Here is an 18,693-nt window from a genome sequence, read left to right as displayed (position 1 = left end):
ACCTCTGCCCAAATGGTGACTCCAGAAATGAAAGCAGGTTTTTGGCCTGCTCCTACCGATTTCTGCTGGAGGTGGGGGGGAGATTGTGTGGGCATCTGCCATTGGGTGAGAGAGTGGGTGGATTTGTGGCCAGCGAGGAAGCCAAACCGCTGTAGGATTAAGAAGGATATTTCTGTCGCGGTGACTGGTTATTATTTCCTTTCTGAGTTACAACACGCAGTGCCCTGGTCGTTTTGCTTTGTGTGGCACTTTGAAGGTGAAAAAGCAGATGTGAGAGCAGCACTGCAATCACCCCTGAGTAGAGACGGTTCCTGTAGCTCAGACAGGAGCTGCGCGAGCTTGTTAAGACAGGAGCGTCTGGCATCATGACGCCAAAGAGACATAGTAGCTTGGAAAGAAATGGTGCACTCAAGTCTTCTGGGTAGGACTTCCAGAGAGGCTTGGAGCTGGGACGCTTGCTTTCCTTGCAGAGCACTATCATCAGGTCTAATCCTGCTCCCAGGGAGAGTCAGCTGGTGCACAGTTACTGGTGCTAATGGGGTCAAGACCAGGCTTTTAGCTGTGCTATACTTATCAAAGTAAATGCTAGCCAATGCACGGAAAAGGGCTGCTTGGAGGATTAGAAGCAGAATCCTCCAGCAGAAGGGAAAGGACATCCAGGAGTCCGTGTAAGGAGGAGTGAAAAAGCAAGAAAAGTTTGTGCTATGTGGACTTTAGGGGGACCCTGAAGGCGGTGATCTCTGTCGTCTGGCTCTCCAGCTGCACAGGGATGGGTAGACTCTGTGTGTGAGTGAACAAGGCTGTAAAGATTAGTGCCACTGATTGCTTTTGACTTTCTTGGAACACAATGGCACCAGAATTGCCATGAGCTTTAGTTTTGAACACTGCTTAAGCCTTGTCCCCTTGGCTGGTCCATATCATCAAACAGCTGCAGGTTGGTGCACAGCTCCCTCCGAGAGCAGCTGAGAATAAGCAGGAGATGAGGCATCTTTCCTGTAAACCCTAAGCCACGTGGGGCTTTTTTGGAGATGGCTGGCACTGTCTGGATTGCTGAGTGCATTCTCCACAGCGGTTCCATCCTGTGGCTTTGCACTCCCATGAAAGTAATGCATGTGCACCAAGCCATACGTGTGCACAAACACCCATGCCCACTGCAGCTGTGTCTGGCCCTATGCCATCTGGATGAGGCTGTATATAAGCTATAGATACTCATTGGCTACCATCGCCCTCAAAGGAGCTGTATCTCAGTGGCTGTGTTGAATAGAAGCTGGGAATAAAGAGAAATATCGTCAATAATAAGACAGGCATATCTGTGTGTCCTCCTAAAGGCTGGCCCCTACAGGAGAGGGATTTACTGTAAGATCTGTGTGAATGTGATTCAGAGAACAAGACCAGAGAGGGCAAGAGGAGAGATGGAGCGTGTTGTAGAGGTAGAATTAAAAAAAAAAAGGCAAAAAAAAAGGGGGAAAAAAAAAAGGCAAGGAGAAAGAGAAAAATTGAAAAGAGCAAGGGCAATGAGATAGAAAAAAAGAGAGATGAAAATGAAGAGGAGATGAGCATGATGGAGGAGGTCTCTTCACGGGAAGACACATCTCAGAATTTAACTCCATTTGTTTCTCTGCGGCTACAGAACTAGCCCATACATTGTATGGCATTAGCTCAGGTCACTTTTCTAGTGCCAAAGCTGAAAGGGACCTTCATACTCTTTCTGTATGAACTGCCCGAAGACTTTATTTTACCCAGCGACTCCTGTGGGGAAGTGAGCTACCTTCCCCATCAGCAGTTTATTGAGCTCAAATCTAAGAAATCTGCAAGACCTAAAATATTCCAAGACCTTCTTACCCATAATGAGAAGGACAATGAAAACATGCCAGGACTGTTCTAGATGACAAACATCCTGATACCATGGAAGTGCAGCAATTCTTTGCCTGCACCATCTAATCTGCTCTTGCTTGACTATTTTTTTTTTCTCACCCTTTAGGAAACCAAGATGGATTACAGCTCGTTCAGTGGAGTCCCCCGATTCTTGACCCGGCCTAAGGCGTTTATGGTGTCTGTGGGGAAGGATGCCACCCTGAGCTGCCAGATCATTGGAAACCCCATCCCAGTTGTGAGCTGGGAAAAGGATAAACTTCCAGTCCAGTCTGGAGGAAGGTTTAAAACCACAGAAGATGGGGATCTCTATAGGCTAACAATCTACGATCTGAGCCTGGAGGACAGTGGCCAATACATCTGTCGGGCCAAGAACACCATTGGGGAAGCTTTTGCAGCTGTCAGCATCAAAGTTGGGGAGGAGACCACAGTAACAGAGTCAGCCCCATACTTCATCCAGAAACCTTCCTCCATCAAAGTAACATTGGGAGAAGATGCCATGTTCAAATGCAAAGTCCAGGGCAGCCCTCCCCTCTCAGTGAACTGGGAGAAGGATGGGAGACACCTTCGAAACCGGGCTGATGCCGGCCGCTTCCAGATCGAGTCTTCTGGGGAGTCCAACGCTCTCACCATCCAGTGTGCCCGGCTGGGGGACAGCGGCACCTACACCTGCCGGGCAGAGAATCCCATCGGCTCCGCCAGTGCTTCGGCCGCGCTGGTGGTGGAAACGCAGGGGTCTTCCAACCCGGGGAGCAGCAGCCACTTCAATACCAGCTGTGGCAAGACGGCATCCTTGCTGTCTCACTTGCAAAAGAGGCGGGAGGAGATCAGGAAGGTGGACATCTCCCATGGGGGTCTTGATTCAACGTCTGCCCAGTCTTATTCCATGGCAGAAGGGTTGTCTGGCATGAGCTACAGCCTCTCCCGGGATTACGAGAGAGCGGCTGGACTTACCACCAAAGGGGCCCGCAATGCGACTTTTGGGGCATTGACACGCACGTGCAGCGTGACGGAGGGGAAGCATGCCAAGCTGAGCTGCTACGTGACGGGCGAGCCCAAGCCAGAGATTGTGTGGAAGAAGGACAACGAGGTCATTTTGGAAGGGCGGCGGCATGTCATCTATGAGGATGATCAGGAGAACTTTGTGCTGAAGATCCTCTTCTGCAAGCAGATAGACAACGGGCTGTACACCTGCACGGCCTCCAACCTGGCAGGCCAGACATACAGCTCCGTGCTCGTCACCGTCAAAGGTGGGTGCTTATGTTTCTCACTGGGGTGGGCATGCCTGCAAGGAGACAGGCTATGCACTTCTGAATTGGTGTGGGAGCGTGAACAAAACTTGGACCACCAAACTGCTGCAAAGGAATGTGGGATAGACATGAATAAAAGCCCTCCAGCTGTAAAGGAGGTTAAGCACTGGAACAGATGATGTGAGGAGAGAGTCTCATCACTGGGGGGTTTTAGGAAGGGATCAGTCAGGGATGGATGATGTAGAACTGGCTGGTTGTGGGGCATCTGTGATAAACTAGATCTCTAAAGCTCCCATCTGTCCTGGTTTTATAGTGGTCTGAGATCCATCACCATCCTCTGGATCAGGGACTGCTAAAGCCCCATCTTACCCTCCTTTATATTCACCACAGGGTTTAGTCAAACTGGCACACACATGCCATTTAAGCAGAAGTAGAGGAAACTCCTTCCTGCAAGCTGAGCGTGTTAGGCTGCCTTGGATCCCTTGGGAGACCTACTCCAACTCTAATTACAGTCCGTCTCAGTCTTCCTGTACAGAGTGACCCACCAGCAGCCTTGTTTTCGCCAGCCCTCTTCAGCCTTTTCCCAGCTTGTGTCGCTGGATACCCTGTAGTCCTTGTATGCTCCCAGAACTCTACTAGGTCCAGGATGCCTCTTTTTGCTGTGGTCGGTGGTGAAGAATTTGACTTCAGAGGGTCCTTCAACGCTGGTGGAGGTCCGACCAAGTTCTTCAGAATGGCGACAAAAATGTGACACATATTTTCACAAAGGAAGCTCTAAATTGTCAAGCTGCTCTCCCATTTGGCAAGGCTACAGCAGGCAGTTTGCAACCCGGGCAGCACCTGTAAATTAACTCTCAGATGGCTTCACCACTTGAGTAGCAAAATAGATGTTTTTGACTGGCAGCAAAATAAATTAGAAATCCAAATGAGTAGGGATGGCCTGTGCTTCATACCCATCTTTAAGGCTCTCAGGTTTTATTTGGTTTTCTGGTTTCCCTTTTCTGGACTTCTCCTTTCACACTCACCCTCTTTCCCGTCAGTGACTCAGTCCCCGTCTCCATCAGTGACATCTGATCTGTGGAACTCGCTGGCACTTGTCCCACTCGTTGCCATCCCTTGGAGGTGCTGAGTGGTGTTGGGAAGGGCATTTGTCCTCTTCCATAAAGCTGTGATTACCTCATGAGTTGGGACTCAGAGCTGAAGACTGAGCCTGGCCCTTGCGTGGGTGTTCACTTTGAGGATGGCTCAAGCTCCGTTACTTGCCCAACACCTGCCTTGCAAAGACAAACACCCTCCCCTCTGCCCATGCTTATTTGATTATTCCCAATGGGTGCAACCTGTTCCAAAGGAGACAGGGAAGGCATGCGAAGCAGAAGGTCTGGGAGCAAGCACCATGGGAAAAGTTATTGATCAATGTCCATTGTCAAGAGACGCCTGTGAGTCAGAGGGCTTAAGTGGAAACGTTTATGGTCTGTTTCTTTGTTATGCTATACCATGTTGGGCTTTCTGACCAGGCCAAGGCTGCCATGGAAAATCTGCGTGTGTTGGTTATAATTAGGCCATGAATAATGACTCTCTTTCTGCCACCAGAAGTCCTTCTCAGCCCTCCAAAGACAGCTGAGAATGATGTAGCAGTGAAGGGAGCTTTTAATTCTGTTGTTTATGCCGTTGGTGATGCCATTAGCTCATCTGCCATCTGGTTTAGGGAGGTAGGTCATCTTGCCACACAACCTTCTCTTTGCTCAGTTGTGAAGAAGAGGCTAAATTCTCCAAGCAGCCACCCTTGGTAAGCACCATGCTGTTGTGTTGGTCTTTCTGCAGGTAACAGCATATTCATAGAGCCTGTGATGCTGCATCCACAATCTGTGTCCATAGACATATGTACCAGGAAAGACAAGCTTCATGGATTTAAATATGCTCTGGCACTTTGGTTCTCAGAATTTCAGCACAGGAATCTGAATGAGAATATTTATGGGACTTTTATTATTACCTTTTAAAGATAATATTAAAAAAAGTCTACCTAGCCCAGCATCCTGTCTGTAAGGTGGCTCTTAGCAGTCTCTCAGGGCATAGGACTGGGCACAGGTCAAACCTCCTCTAGAAAGCCTCCTATAGTCTGTCAAGCTAGATCCTAGACCTAGGGACCCAACACATTTGTAAGCACTTTGCTGAGCTCATGCCTTAAAGACCATTGAGCTGAAAAAAAAGAGATTTTTGAGCTGTTCCTGAATGAGATGTAGTGAATCAGACGTAAATCTCAAAGGAGAGGTTACAGGGCAGAGAGTCACTCTCACAGTTAAGGAAAACCAAGAGTTGATTACTCCGATTCAGACATATGTTTAGAGCACGGATAAAATCACAAGTTGTACACTGAAACGTGAGCTGTAAAAGAAGTTTGGAAATTCTTCCCGAGAGTAAAACTCTTTGTCAAACCAAAGAGCAGAGAGGATGGGAGGAACACGAATAAACAACTTGAATTTCCTGAAGGCTTTGGAGATGTGCCTAGGCCATGTGTAAAGTTAGCAAGAACAGTGTACAAGTCTCCATCCTTGGGTCTGGGCCAAGCAATGCTCATCTGAGTCCCTGAATACAGTAATCAGATACTGTATGAAAAGGTTAAAGGTTGCAAGCCAAATAGGATAGAGACTGGAAAAACAGACTGGTGCTGAGGCCACTTAATTCCCCTCTGACCTGAAGTGATTTTGGATGCCCGCTATCATGGTAGTCACATTTGAGATCTGAAAGAGAATTGCAACTTGAGAAATGTGGAGGTAGAAAGGAAACTCAGAAAGCACAGTAACTAGGAAGAAGACCAAAGGCACAAGATGGTGGAAGCTTGTCCATGCACCTTTGGATAGCTCCCTTTGGAAGGATTCTCCTTATTCTTACTCTCACTGGATCGTTTTCGTTAGGCAGAGGGAAAACTTGCCTCTGGAATAACAAATGGAGAGCCCATGAGAAGGCCAGGAATAGGCAAGAGGAAATGTAGGCAAGCGAGAAGACCAGGTCAAGCAGACAGATATGCCTTGACAAGGCTAAGGAAACATTGGCTTCTTTGCAAGCTGCACCTATTCTTAGCAAAATATGTGTTAGCAGGACCTGCTTTTAAAAAATAACATCATCTCATTGCTAGTTTGGTTGGTATGGACCAAACAAAAAAGCCTATGACACTCTGGAGAAATATGTTCTCAAGACAAGCAGCCAAATTCATAGCTGGTCTAAGCTCTTGCAGTTTCCTGCTAACTCCATGAGCTGCTCTTGTTCCATGTTCTCTTGGGGTTTTGCTTTGTTGTTTCTGTCTCACATTTTTCCCAGTAGGCAGGTTTTTGCAGCTCTCTTATTTATCCTTCTTTAGAAATGTTATTGCCTTAACGAATATTTCTGCTTTGGCTAAAAACAGACTAATAGAAAAAACTGTACAGTCAAAAAAAACTTTAAAAAAATTCGTACTGATACTAGAGATGAATTTAAACGACCTCTCAGGGCACTGAAAATGAGCCATGACCTGGGAGTCCAGATGTTACAAGGACAAAGCAGAATTGCTATTCAAATTGGCACCACTGAGCTCTCATGGAAGTAAATGTTTCTACATAATGCTTGATTTGGAGTGGTAAGAAAAACAGTTTCGTACTTTTGGTTGGATTCTGTATGAAATGGCATCCTCCTGAACTGCTCTTCCAGCTTGCAAAGTGTACCGTTCAGGTGCCTCTTGCTTCTGCTCCCACACTGCAGCCTGCCTCTGCTGCGTCTAAATTGTCTCTTCCGTGGTGCCTGGGACTCGCGTCGTGTACGTGGAGCTCTGGTGACTTGAGCAGAGCTGAAAGTGCTTTGTGTTGTGGGAGACACAGGCCAGCTGGGAGAGCATCCTTAGGAAAGGATGTGGTCAGGAAACCATCAAACCATGGCTTCCAAAAGCACCGTGGCAGATCACCTGGTCACAGGCGAATGCCAAACTGAAGTGAAAAAAAGAGTTTGTTTTCTTTAACGCTCCTGAACGTTTCCACTCCAGTCATTGTGAAACAAACCACCTAGATTTTCTCCAAGGAGATTTGAATAGTTGTTTTGAGCAAAAATCAGTATTTTACTTTGGAACTGAGAGAGAGATCAGAAATCACCATTCTTGCTTAATGTTAAATAATTTCTAAGCAGCTCTGATATTTACAGGAACTAGAGATGGGAATTAGTGGCACTTCTTATCTGAAACAGAGGGTCCCTGGGAGAGTTATGTCTCATGTAACCTCACTGAACACACTTTTTGCTTATCTTACAAGGCTGTTTTCAGATATTATGAACATTTTGGATAATAAGGAAAATGGTTGATAGCCAAATGGCTTTATCTTTCATATTAGAGTCATACCTAACATGAGCTTACATTGAGAATTATCTTGTGAAAGGGTAATACATGACAAATAGTCATTTAGAAATGAGCAGTCAATATTTAAGGAGTTTATCAGATCAAATAAAACGTTGTTGTCTGTAGCAGCTCTTCCTGATGTGCCTATAGTAGTCACAGCACAGAATATTTCTGAATTGTGCTGGTTGCTGTACAAATAGGTAAGAGAGGATCCCTACGTTAGAGAATTTACAATGTAAATGTCAAAATCCGACAGGCTGGGGCCTGTCAGACCAACGTGGGGTGAAAGAGAGTAACAGAGATCTCTGCTCAACTCATCATGCTGGCCAGTGGGAGAATAACTGTATTTATCTGTTTTCACATTTAGCTAGTTAAAATACACTGAAAGGCTGGTGTAAAGTCTAGTGCTTCCATCCTTAGATGAAATCTTCTTCATGTAAATAGTATGTGGTTCTATAGTCAGGATTGACAAGGAAGATGAGAGCCACCTGCCTTCCACAGACCTTTCCTTGAGACCTGGGTTGCCTGTTGATCAGCTGTAGACACTGTTCACCCCTGGCCACCTCGCTGATCATGTCTCTGACCTGGTCAGGGGGCTGGTTATGGGCCAGATGAATTGCTTGGGATGCCTACTCTCAACAGCCCTGTGGTCCTTCTGTAGTTACCTGACCAAAATTAACCCCCTCTCTCTGACCAGGTACATGCTAGACAACATAAAGAGCATGAAGATATATTCAGGAAGAAGAGGCTGGTGGGTTTTGGAACCTACCTCACATCTCCAAAGCAGAAAAAGCAGTGGGCTGGGTGAATCCCAGGCTTTGATTCAGTTTATCAGCTGCTGTCTCTCTGAAGCCCTGTTCAGAGTGAGATAAGGCGTGTGTGCGCATTTCAGTAGGACGAAAGCAAAGTTGTTTTCAGAGGATATCTGTGACCCCAAGCTGCCAAAGATAGCCTTGCATCTACTTTCCCTGGCTGGAAAAACAGTGCTGTTACTGCAACACATACGAAAGAATCAACCAGCTCTTCTGCAACAGGCTTCCTAGAGAGGTGGTTCATGCCCCAAGCCTGTCAGTGTTTAAGAGGCATTTGGACAATGCCCTTAGTAACATGCTTTAACTTTGGGTCAGCCCTGAACTGGTCAGGTAGTTGGATTAGACGATCATTGTAGGTCCCCTCCAACTGAAATATTCTATTCTATTCTATTCTATTCTATTCTATTCTATTCTATTCTATTCTATTCTATTCTGTTCTGTTCTGTTCTGTTCTGTTCTGTTCTGTTCGTGTTTGTACATTTAAGAACTTTTTCCTAGAGGAGCTTTTTTTTTTTTTAACCTTAATACTGCTCAGTGACTGTAAAGGGAGAGGGGTTAACGATATGGCCTCCAAGTATGGGAGTACACTTGTGTGATTCTCAGGTGCATCTCGTATTTCTTTTTGGACCTTGGGCATGTCCCTGTGTTCTCAGTGTCGGCTCCAGACTCCCTCCTATCTCACACAGCAACGCTGCATCCAGCTCCTGGCGGCTGGCATTCTTCTGATCAATGCTTTCTTGATCTTATCCTCCTGCTTGTTCCTATGGCATGAGAATTACAACCGCTTCATTCCCCCTGACTACATGGGGTGCTTCCAGAGGTGATAGATGGGATTGCAGGGCAGGAGCCTGAGTTTCCTGTCGGTTAAAGAAAAAAGGATAATTAACATGTGGAGTGAGGGCAGAGCAGGTCTGTGTAACCGTAGCTGAAGGCTTTTCAAGGCAAGACTTTGACTTGCCTTGAATTGAGGTGCGTTAAAGCAAAACGTTTTTTAAGAAAATAGCCAAGTTGACATGATGAGCTAGAGTCACCTTCCTGTTCCTAAAGGTATTGTGTGGGTTCCCAGTCAGGTTTTAATCTCAAGATAACAACCAAGATAGTAGATAGCATTGCTCCCTCCAGGTGTCCTGTCAAGCCCTTAGGGTCTGGTACCTCTATCCAGGCTGTGCTCAGCTAGAAACAGTTGGAGGTGTTTATGTGACCGCTGCAATCGTGGCTGTGCCAGGAGTTGAATAAAAGACCTGCAAAACTGAACGCATTGAGTTTCTAGGGCTTGAGTTCAGAAAAAAGCAAACCAGATCAAAGACAGCGCTGCTCCTGTACCAGCTCCTGTCCTAACGGTGGGGCAGGAGAGTGGCAGGTAATGGACTCGATTATACACTGAGTTACCAGATCTGAGTTTTACAAAATGGAGGCTCCTGGACATCAAAGCTTGGATGTGGGATGTTTGAGGGCCTCAAAATTTGCGTTTCTCCAGCCTCTAGACTATGGAGACTCAAGTGGCCTGTGCCACCGTGTGCACGGGCTTATAAATCTAAGACAAGTCTACTCCTGTTTGACTCTTAGACTAACACTTGGCATTACTGACTGCTGGTGACCACGTGAAATTACCAGCCTGGGAATGTGTGTGTGTGTGGTCAGAGAGAGGGAGAATGGAGTCACAAAAAAAGGCTGGGAGCTGGTGCAGTAGTCATGAGAAGATGAAGGTACATGGCAAGACATGATCTCTCACGAAGCATGAGTGGTGATGCATCAGCACTGGCTAATCCAAGTCTGTGACATGACCGTAGCACCAGTCCCGTGGCTGGGACCACGGGCTGTCCTCTTCAGTCCAGCTCCCCTTTCTCCAGTTGAGTGCTGGGGTATCAGGATGATTTCACAGCGCAGCTGTCACTGGAATTAAACATTGTTCTGTTTGTAAAATGTGTTCCCTCACTGCCATGCAGCTGTTTGGCATGTTTGATCACTCTCTGATTTCTCCCTAAGCCAGAACACTGCAGCCCCACTACTGGAGAAAAGCAGAGGCAGTTGGGAGACTTGGGCTCTTTCTCTAGTTCTTTTATTGTCATTGACAAAAGCTGATACAGAGCCTTTGGTGCTGGTGGGGAGAACAGAAAACTCCTCCATCAGTTGCTTCTATGCTTCCCCCCTATCTGTCCTTCTGTGCATAGCCACCTCTCATCTTTCTGTGCCCTTTAAGATCATGCTGCTGAGCTCACTTGTGCTGCAAGACCCCTAAAACGTTGGTTCTTGCACCAGCTGACCAGCTCAGCTGCTCACACTCACCTAGAATTTGCTACCCTGTGCCCTCACCTTATGATCAGCTTGTTTGCTATTTACCCACCTGGAGCATGATTAATTTTATGGGCTTTTACTCCGAGGTGAGGTGGCTGTTGCTATATATAGAGCCAGGCTGGGCTGTTGGCATCACTAAGTGACAAGGTGCAATACAGAGATGTTCATGCTCGAGGACAAGCAGGCCACAAGAGCAGAATTTATTAACCTGATGCTTCACCAACTTGTTCACATTGCTTTGGATTAGAGCAAACTCCTCTGTGTGATGTTGTGGGGCAGGTACTGCAGTTCAGACTTTTTAGGTAAGTCCTTAAAATACTTCTGCTGGGATCTAAGATTTTTATCTTTTTTTTTTTAATATGAGAGCAGAACACCTGCTGTAGTAGGGCTTGATTATGGGTTTGGATGGCAGCTCAGGACAAATCAAGATCATAAATAAGGAGTGTTATTGTTTGATTTTTTTTTTTTTTTTCTCTATTGACTTATTTTTTTGCATGCTTCTTTCTTACTGTAGACTATCATAAACTCTTGTTTCTCCTTTCTGTTTTTTATCCTCTTAAGAACCCTCAATACCCTTCAAGGAAAAACTGAAAGATCTTGAAGTGAGGGAGAAGGAATCTGCCACCTTCCAATGTGAAGTGCCTGTTCCTAGTACAGAGACAGCTTGGTTCAAGGAGGAAACCAAACTCCGGCAGAGCAAGAAATACAACATTGAAGAAGAGGGCACGTATCGCCGGCTCACTGTCCAGAATGTCACCGCAGATGATGATGCTGTCTATATCTGTGAGATGAAAGAAGGGAGCAGGACCATTGCAGAGTTGTCTGTCCAAGGTAAAAAAGGCTCTTGCTGTTTCAGGTTGGCCAAGTCTCACCTACCAAATGTGAGATTCACGTATGAGACTCCAGGCTCGACCTTGTGAATGACATTTACCCCACGCATGTGTGCAGTGAAGAGCGGCAGACTCCCTTACAGTGTGAGAGGAGAGCCATGTGTGGTCAGTCAGTGGGTCCCTGGGTCTCTTGCCAGGGTGTATCTGGGACACAGGGTCAGAGAGCAGGGACAGACTGTGTTGCTGCACAAGATATGTCACCTGGTGGGGACCTATGCTTAAGGGGGCTTCCTAGAAGGTAAAGGCCTTGAGCTGTAGTCTAGCATTGTAGATTTTCCTTAACATGATCCCAAGCATCGGTTGTGTCCCCTGGCACTGTCTCACACACATCTTGTCTGGCAAACACAGCGGTGAATCTTGTCTGATAGTGGTGCTGACCACACTGGGAAGCTGGCTTAGCAGCTGTGGTTTATGGTCTGATGGGTGGCGCAGGCTGCGGTCAGCACCAGTATGGTTTCAGACTGGAAACCAGACACACACTCCAGATCACTGACATCTGGGCCTGTCGTCTGGAGTTTGGAAAGCTGATGAGAAAGTGGCAAAATGTGGATATAGATCCATGTCCAAGTCTCCTGAGTCTGGTGGTTTAGGACTGAAGTGCAAGTAGGTGTAGAGCCTGGTATGGTGTAGGTGTCTCACAGCCAGTAGTCACGCACATCAGACACAGACGTGTCTGCAGAAGGAGCCATCGGTTCTGAACTCCATGACTTGCTGTACGAATAAGAACCTACCCATGCAGCTCCAGGCCCTGTAATTTTTATTTTGATGATGCTTATGCTGGAATCAATGACATCTCCTGTAGCGTGAATTGAAGACCTGTAATAGTAACAGGATTGCACTTGTCCTGTCTCATTTGAAGCCCGACTTTACTCCCAGTGAAACCAGAAGTTCTCCGTGACATGAATTGGTGCAAGACAGCTGGGTGCTGTGCATGCTTGTGCAAATTCCTTTTTGTATCACTAGCAAGGAGATGAGAGTGCGTGTGGGGGGAGGCAGAAGGGGAAATTTAATCTGGAGACCCAGGAGAGTTCAGATAGACATCTTTTTGTTACATCTTCTGTTAGGGCTAGACCAGCCAAACACTGTATGAGTGTTTGGCTCCAGTAGGACAGCTGGTATTTGTTTTATTTGTTTGTGCTATGGTACTATGGCATGTTCCATTAAAAAAGAGAGTGACTGAGCCAGGTGGAGCTCTTAGGAGGGAAAGGAGGCAGAGCCTTCCTGGGGGAGCCCTGTGCCTGCTCTGAGGGGAGAAGATTCGAGAGAGCAGGGTGAGGTTGGGTGAATGCAAGAGCTTGGCAGGATGCAAAGGGCTGCAGGGACGGGGATGCTGCTGAGGGCAGCAAGGAGCAGACACGCGGCTGAGATTCGGAGAGGATGAGCAGAGAATCAGGGTCTTGAATCCTGCCGATGAAACATGTGTCTGATCTGCTGCTTCATGAAGGAGTTCAGCATTGCTTCTCATTAAATAGCTCTAGGTGCTTTGCCTGGGTGAGGGCTCTTTTGCCTCACGGGGACGGTTCCAGGACTGGAGCCAGTCACTATCTGTCAACAGGGCTGGTTCCCTGATGCTTTGTCCAAGCTTTGCTGTAAATAGTCACATCTTGTAACTTTGAAGTTATTCTAATAGGTGATAATCATCACAGTCACTTGAAAGGGACACAAATAAGTGAAGTTCATTCCATGTGACTTTCTGGGTTGACTCTAAGAAGAAACCTGAGGTTTTCAGTGTATTTTCTATTAATTCAGGTGACTGGTGTGTTTGCCATCTTGGTTATGCAATCACTGGTAACTTTGGAAGAAAAATCCAAAAGACAGATGAGAGACCTGTCTGGTTTAAGACTGACCTAGTTTAGCAAAGTTTTAATTTGAATTCCCAGTATAGGCGGGCAATGAAAGCCGTATCGCTGTCAAATTTCTTCTTGGCAAGGCCACGTACCTTGTGTTTACCCAACAGCAGACTCCACATGTTAGGCTAGAAACATGAGCGACTGTAGTCAAGCAAGATTGCTTTTTTCCTTTTGAAGGCCAAAAGAAGTCCTTGGGATTATCTGTTCTGTATAACTCGGAGCCTAGGAATTCATTTAGGGATGTCTGCATATTTGTCTACAATGTTTTGATTAGGTGAGAGCTGTTGGCTAGTCCTGTTGTAGTCTGGATGGTCCAGTGTTTCCAGAGACTTTAATATCTGCTGTTTGCTGATCATATTTAATTTCTTATTTAAAGGGAACATCATTAAAAAACTTCCACGAAAGACTGCGGTCTTTGTAAATGATACAGCCATCTTCTGTGTGGAGCTGGACAATGAATGCCAGAACATCCAATGGCTGAAAAATAAAGAAGAAATGAAACCCAGTGATCGAATCTCCATCACATGCTCCGGCAAGCAACATACCATGATCATCCGAGAGTGTAAGATGGAAGACGCTGGTGAGATTGCCTTCCTGGCTGATGAAAGCAGGACTTCTACCCAGTTCACTGTGACCAGTAAGCTTCACTTTTATCTGGCATTGGTGTTGGGCCTTCCCTAGCAAGCAGGTACTCCCATGTTAGCACTGTTGGTTTAGATACTGCCATGGTAAGTCTGTTGTCCAAAGACAGCAGAATGTTCGATATCTGCCACAAAAGGTCGACAGCCTGAACGCTAGCGTTATGAAATACTATGGAGAGATCAAAACAGAGAGAAGAGTCCTGGGGAAAGAACATGGCACAAACGTGTGTCTTCTCTGTACTATTCTCATTTCGTGCTGGAGTAAATGTAAACTGTTAACTGAGTAAAATGCGGGGTAAGGGACATGTGTGTTCCTCCCATCAGGAGGTGCTTAGAAAACATGGTGTAAGTTGCATATGTTGCAGTCACCTTACTTCACTGTACACAGAGCGCTGCGGGTGTCCACCTACACCCTGACCTCTGTTTTCCAAAACTATTAGTTTCTCTGAGGGGCGTTATCAGGTCTTACTATGGGGATAATACTTCTTCTAGCAAATAGGGGCCACTTATCTCTCCCTCTTTCTCTTCACTGAGGATTTGGAGGGGAGAGTCAGCAAACATCCAATTCCTTCCCTATGTCTTGAGCCTACAGAGACATGAGGGTAGTTTGTGGGTACACTGGCTATGATAGGGAAGTAGATAGGTGCCCTGAACACTTTTGGCAGAGTATTTCCATTCTAGCAAGCAAAAACATCTGTGAAGGAACATCTATGTACACGCACATCAAGCATTTCAGGGGCAGTGAAACATTCGCCAAACTTGAAACATCTTACTTTGATTTTAGCGTCTTAAGCTGTTTTCATTAAAGTAAAATAAAATTAAAACAAACAAACAAAAACAAACAAAAAACCAACCAAACAAAAAACCCCCAACAAACTGCAAGAAAAAGGGGAAATGCTTCCTCTTGAAAATATAGTTTCTTTCCTTTTGTGGAGACCAGCAAAGCCATGTCTTCTCTCAACCTCTTTTTGACATAACAAAGCTGGGAAGACCCTGTGAATTGATGGTAGCTATGCTGAAAGAGGGGACCTTTTGGCTTGATTAGCTTTACTTGGGGAGACTGATATAATATGCAGGCTGGAGAATTCCTTTGGCTGGTACATCTGATCTGAGTAAGGGTTTCTGCTGACAGAGCAGTAGCAGCAGGTGCAGTGTAGTCAAGATCAGACCCAAAATGAAATTTTAGTGAAGTTGCCTAATTTTATGAATCTTTATTTTGATGGCATTGCATTTCTTAGGCAAAAGCTGCTTCACGTAAAGCAGAGAACTGCACATGGTTTCTGGCTCTGCTGCAGTTCCAATTTGCACGTGAACAGGTCTCCAACTCTAGTCACCATTTGGGAAGAATAATACCTCTTTTCTCCCACCACCACCTCCAAATTGTAATTACTGAGTGGTAAAAAGAAATCTTTAAAAAAAAAAAAAAGGTTTATAACTGCTGTTATCTAAACTTGATTGGGGCATTCTGATGCTAGTGAGCTAAAATGAGGGAAAAATGAGGTAAGTGTCACACTTAGCATTGTGACAGTTTCTAAGGTATTTGGAAATCTTTAACATTCAACCGAGCACCTATTCAATGGGAACAGCGAAGTTCAATTTGATTTCAGACTCTGCTGTTGAAGTTATGAAGCAAGGGTTGATTCATGGAATAGAAAAAGGTAAGAAGCTGCCTCCCCACAAACAGGTATCTCTGAACAAAATAATACATTACGGTTTCTGATGGTAAGGTCAAGAGATCTGATTCCAGGGTCTAATGTTCAGCTTAATGCTACACTAATGGGACCTTTGGCATCCAGCTCTGGGCAGCAGTAACTGACAGGCTGGTAACTGTGCACCCTAAAACACTTATGTGTCCATTTATGTAATGAAGGAAAAGTGTATTGCATTGAGATTTCCTATTTTTACACTTCATGCATATCTGATTAGCTGCTTGAAGAATGCTATGTACTATATTCACATCTTTTTCCATTAACTGAACAAGATTGGTGTTGGCTGTTTTAATAGCATTTATCACGCAAGCAATGTTTATATATTATTTGCTCAGTATTTTGCGTTGTTACTATGCCCGTTTTACAGATGGGTAAACTGAGGCAGAGAGATGATCAGTTGTCCCAGTGTTCAGTTCTTAGTCAGGCTAATTGTACGGGCTCCCTCTATAGTCATTAATACTTGAGTATCTACAACGTGCGACTCATTTCACCTGTCTCACATGCCTTCTTTAAGCTGGGATGAATTGCTCCTGAGTGTGTTGTTCTCCACGGGGTTACAGTTGGAGTCTGGTTGACTCACTTAAACCAGACACCTTCAGATAGTCAAAATTAAATGAAATTAATCCTTTACCGTGTTAGTAGATGTAACTAGAGCATATCGGATAATTACTAGCCTCTTGACCGTATCAGTGGCAGCACATAGTGAATAACCCTGATGGGACTTGAGCCTTCTCTACAGTGTTCAAGAGGAATGAGAGGGTGAAAGTAAATCTTCATTATGCAGGTACCTGCAGGGCAAAATTTGTGACCTCAGGTACTGTAAAACAGCCACATCTCCTCAATTATAAGGTCTGACGGTGGGGACATTTCTTTGTCATTTCCTTTTGAAGTTAATTCCTCAACCCCAAAAGTTGGCTCTCTAGAAATTACTAAAACAGAGATCCCCAAGGATAGCTATCATTCTTTGGAGACAAAGTTATAACATGCCTTCTGAGTGGAGGTAGCAGAAAATTCAGAAACAGGACAGAGGACAGATACCCAGATGAAAGCAGCTGCAGAGAACAGCCAAGCCTGAAAATTTAAGCCTGTGAATTGTTCATTGTAGACTCTTTGTCTGTGCAGACAATTGTGATATTGTGTTGAAATCACATGTTTAGCTGTGGAAGTAGAAGTATTGTACATCTTTGTGTAACACAGCCCCAAAACATTTTCTATCAATTCTCTTGCTTTTCCATCTCACATCAATGTTTTATGGAGGTTTATTAAACAAGAGTAGCTTTTAGTCCAGTGTAAGATTTTTCAGTGAGGCAGGGTGGCTTTTCCACTTGCATAAACTTCTTGCTCTGTTTTTTTTTTTTTGTTTTTTTTTTTCCCCTTGTGTAGCTCCCAAAAAACCTCCCACCCAACCCCCAAGTGACCCTGTGGTGAAAAATAAAACAGAAACCTCAGTGACGCTAGCATGGTCCCCTCCGAAGATGGACCGCCCCATTCCAATCAATGGTTACATTGTGGAACGCAAGAAACTAACTGGCTTTACCTGGGTGAGGTGCCATGAGTCTCACGTCCCTGTCCCAGAGTTCACGGTGAGCAACCTGTCGGAAGAGGCTGACTATCAGTTCAGAGTGTCTGCAGTCAACGCTTATGGACAGAGTCCCTACCTGGAGTTCCCGGGCAGCATGCACCTCGGTGAGCACAAAACCATCATAAAATGGGTCGGTCTGTGCTGATCTGCCATGTGGGTGCTCTAAAGACGCTTCCCATGACTTTGAGGAGGATAGAGCAATTGCACAGCAAAACCTTTTTCCCTTCACTGCTACTTCTTCTGTTTCATTTCAACCACTGACCATCACCAAAATGATGGTGATGGGGTTGCTGTGGTAGAGCTGTGAGTATGCTTATGTTCCAACATCTCACATCAGGCTGTGAGAGAGGCGGAGCTCTCTGCAATGGACCTTAAGCCTGTAAGTGCTTCTTCTAGACCTGGTATGAAAGGAAAATTTGAGGTGGGCTTATGATATAATTTTTGGTATATAAATGAGATCTCAAACTTGCACCTAGAGGATATTTATGGGTGATCATACTGCCATGAAACCCAGGTTCCAATCAGTTTCTCTTTAATCTTAGAGTTACTAGGAGAAATGTGGGGGGTTTACTTTATTTCTAGGGTGCCAATGTGCCCATAGAATCATTGTGAGCAATGGGATTGCTTCTTCCTTTGATTTGTTGTGGTTCAGACTTGTTATGCCTTTAAACATCTTGGGGGGGGGGGGGGAGGGAGGGGAGTAAAATATGCCTGTTTTTGTTGTCCATCCCCTGAAGAAAAAGGACTTACCCTAATGCCAGAGGTCAGTTATCTGCAGCTGTAGAAATCAAATCCTGTTGACTAACTATGCATTGTCTTCAGTGCATGCAAATTGTATTAGGCTGCAGGATTTTATTCTCATGTCTTGTTTATCCCAAGAGCTTTGTCCTTAGAAAGGACTATTCTCCAGCATGGCAGTCTTGTGTACTCTGGTCTCAGATACATGTTGTTCTTCTTCCCCAGAACCAGTCCCGGCTGTGAAAACCCCCCTGAAAACTGTTGAAGCTGTACCTGGAGGGGATGCCCTCTTTACTGTTGACCTCACGACGACATGTTCCGGCACTTGGTACCTTAATGGTAAAGCCTTACAGGAAAGTGAGACCTACATCATTAAGAGAACCCAAACTACTCACACCCTAATCATAAAGAATGTCACCAAAAATGATGATGGAGCAGAAGTGAAATTTGTTGCCAATAACGTTGACACCAGCACCAAGATGAGAGTGAAAGGTATTTACTTTGATCATTGTCCTCTCTTCTTCCAGTCAAGGGACGGTTGCTGTGACCTGATGATTAGAACTGGGGCTGGAGGCTTTCACTGATGCCTGGTCTGTAGGAAGTACCTGAAATTACATCATATGAACTGATGTGGGTCCTGGTAATGACCTTACCACGATAGCACAGAATTCCAAGTGAGACAATCTAGCCAGCTGGTTGG

General features: G+C 45.4%; 1 protein-coding gene across 5 annotated transcripts in view; it reads left to right on the top strand.

Moving 5' to 3' along the window:
• Positions 1 to 18,693, top strand: part of OBSCN (obscurin, cytoskeletal calmodulin and titin-interacting RhoGEF) — a 196,106-nt gene that overhangs the window by 7,245 nt on the left and 170,168 nt on the right. For 4 of the 5 annotated variants that reach the window (XM_087731710.1, XM_087731701.1, XM_087731726.1 and 1 more), the window contains exons 2-6: positions 1,982 to 3,122; positions 11,145 to 11,414; positions 13,700 to 13,960; positions 17,057 to 17,359; positions 18,219 to 18,485. In XM_087731710.1, coding sequence (XP_087587836.1) covers positions 1,982 to 3,122; positions 11,145 to 11,414; positions 13,700 to 13,960; positions 17,057 to 17,359; positions 18,219 to 18,485 — 2,242 coding nt within the window. Of the gene's footprint in view, positions 1 to 1,981; positions 3,123 to 11,144; positions 11,415 to 13,699; positions 13,961 to 15,571; positions 15,623 to 17,056; positions 17,360 to 18,218; positions 18,486 to 18,693 lie in introns of all 5 variants that reach the window. The other variant, XM_087731692.1, reaches the window with a different exon arrangement.

The sequence above is a fragment of the Nipponia nippon genome, unplaced genomic scaffold (genome assembly GCF_047370975.1).
Source record: "Nipponia nippon isolate SJK-2023a ecotype South Korea unplaced genomic scaffold, ASM4737097v1 scaffold_1, whole genome shotgun sequence".
In the NCBI taxonomy this organism is placed as follows: domain Eukaryota; kingdom Metazoa; phylum Chordata; class Aves; order Pelecaniformes; family Threskiornithidae; genus Nipponia; species Nipponia nippon.
This window is presented reverse-complemented; position numbering and strand designations above follow the sequence as displayed.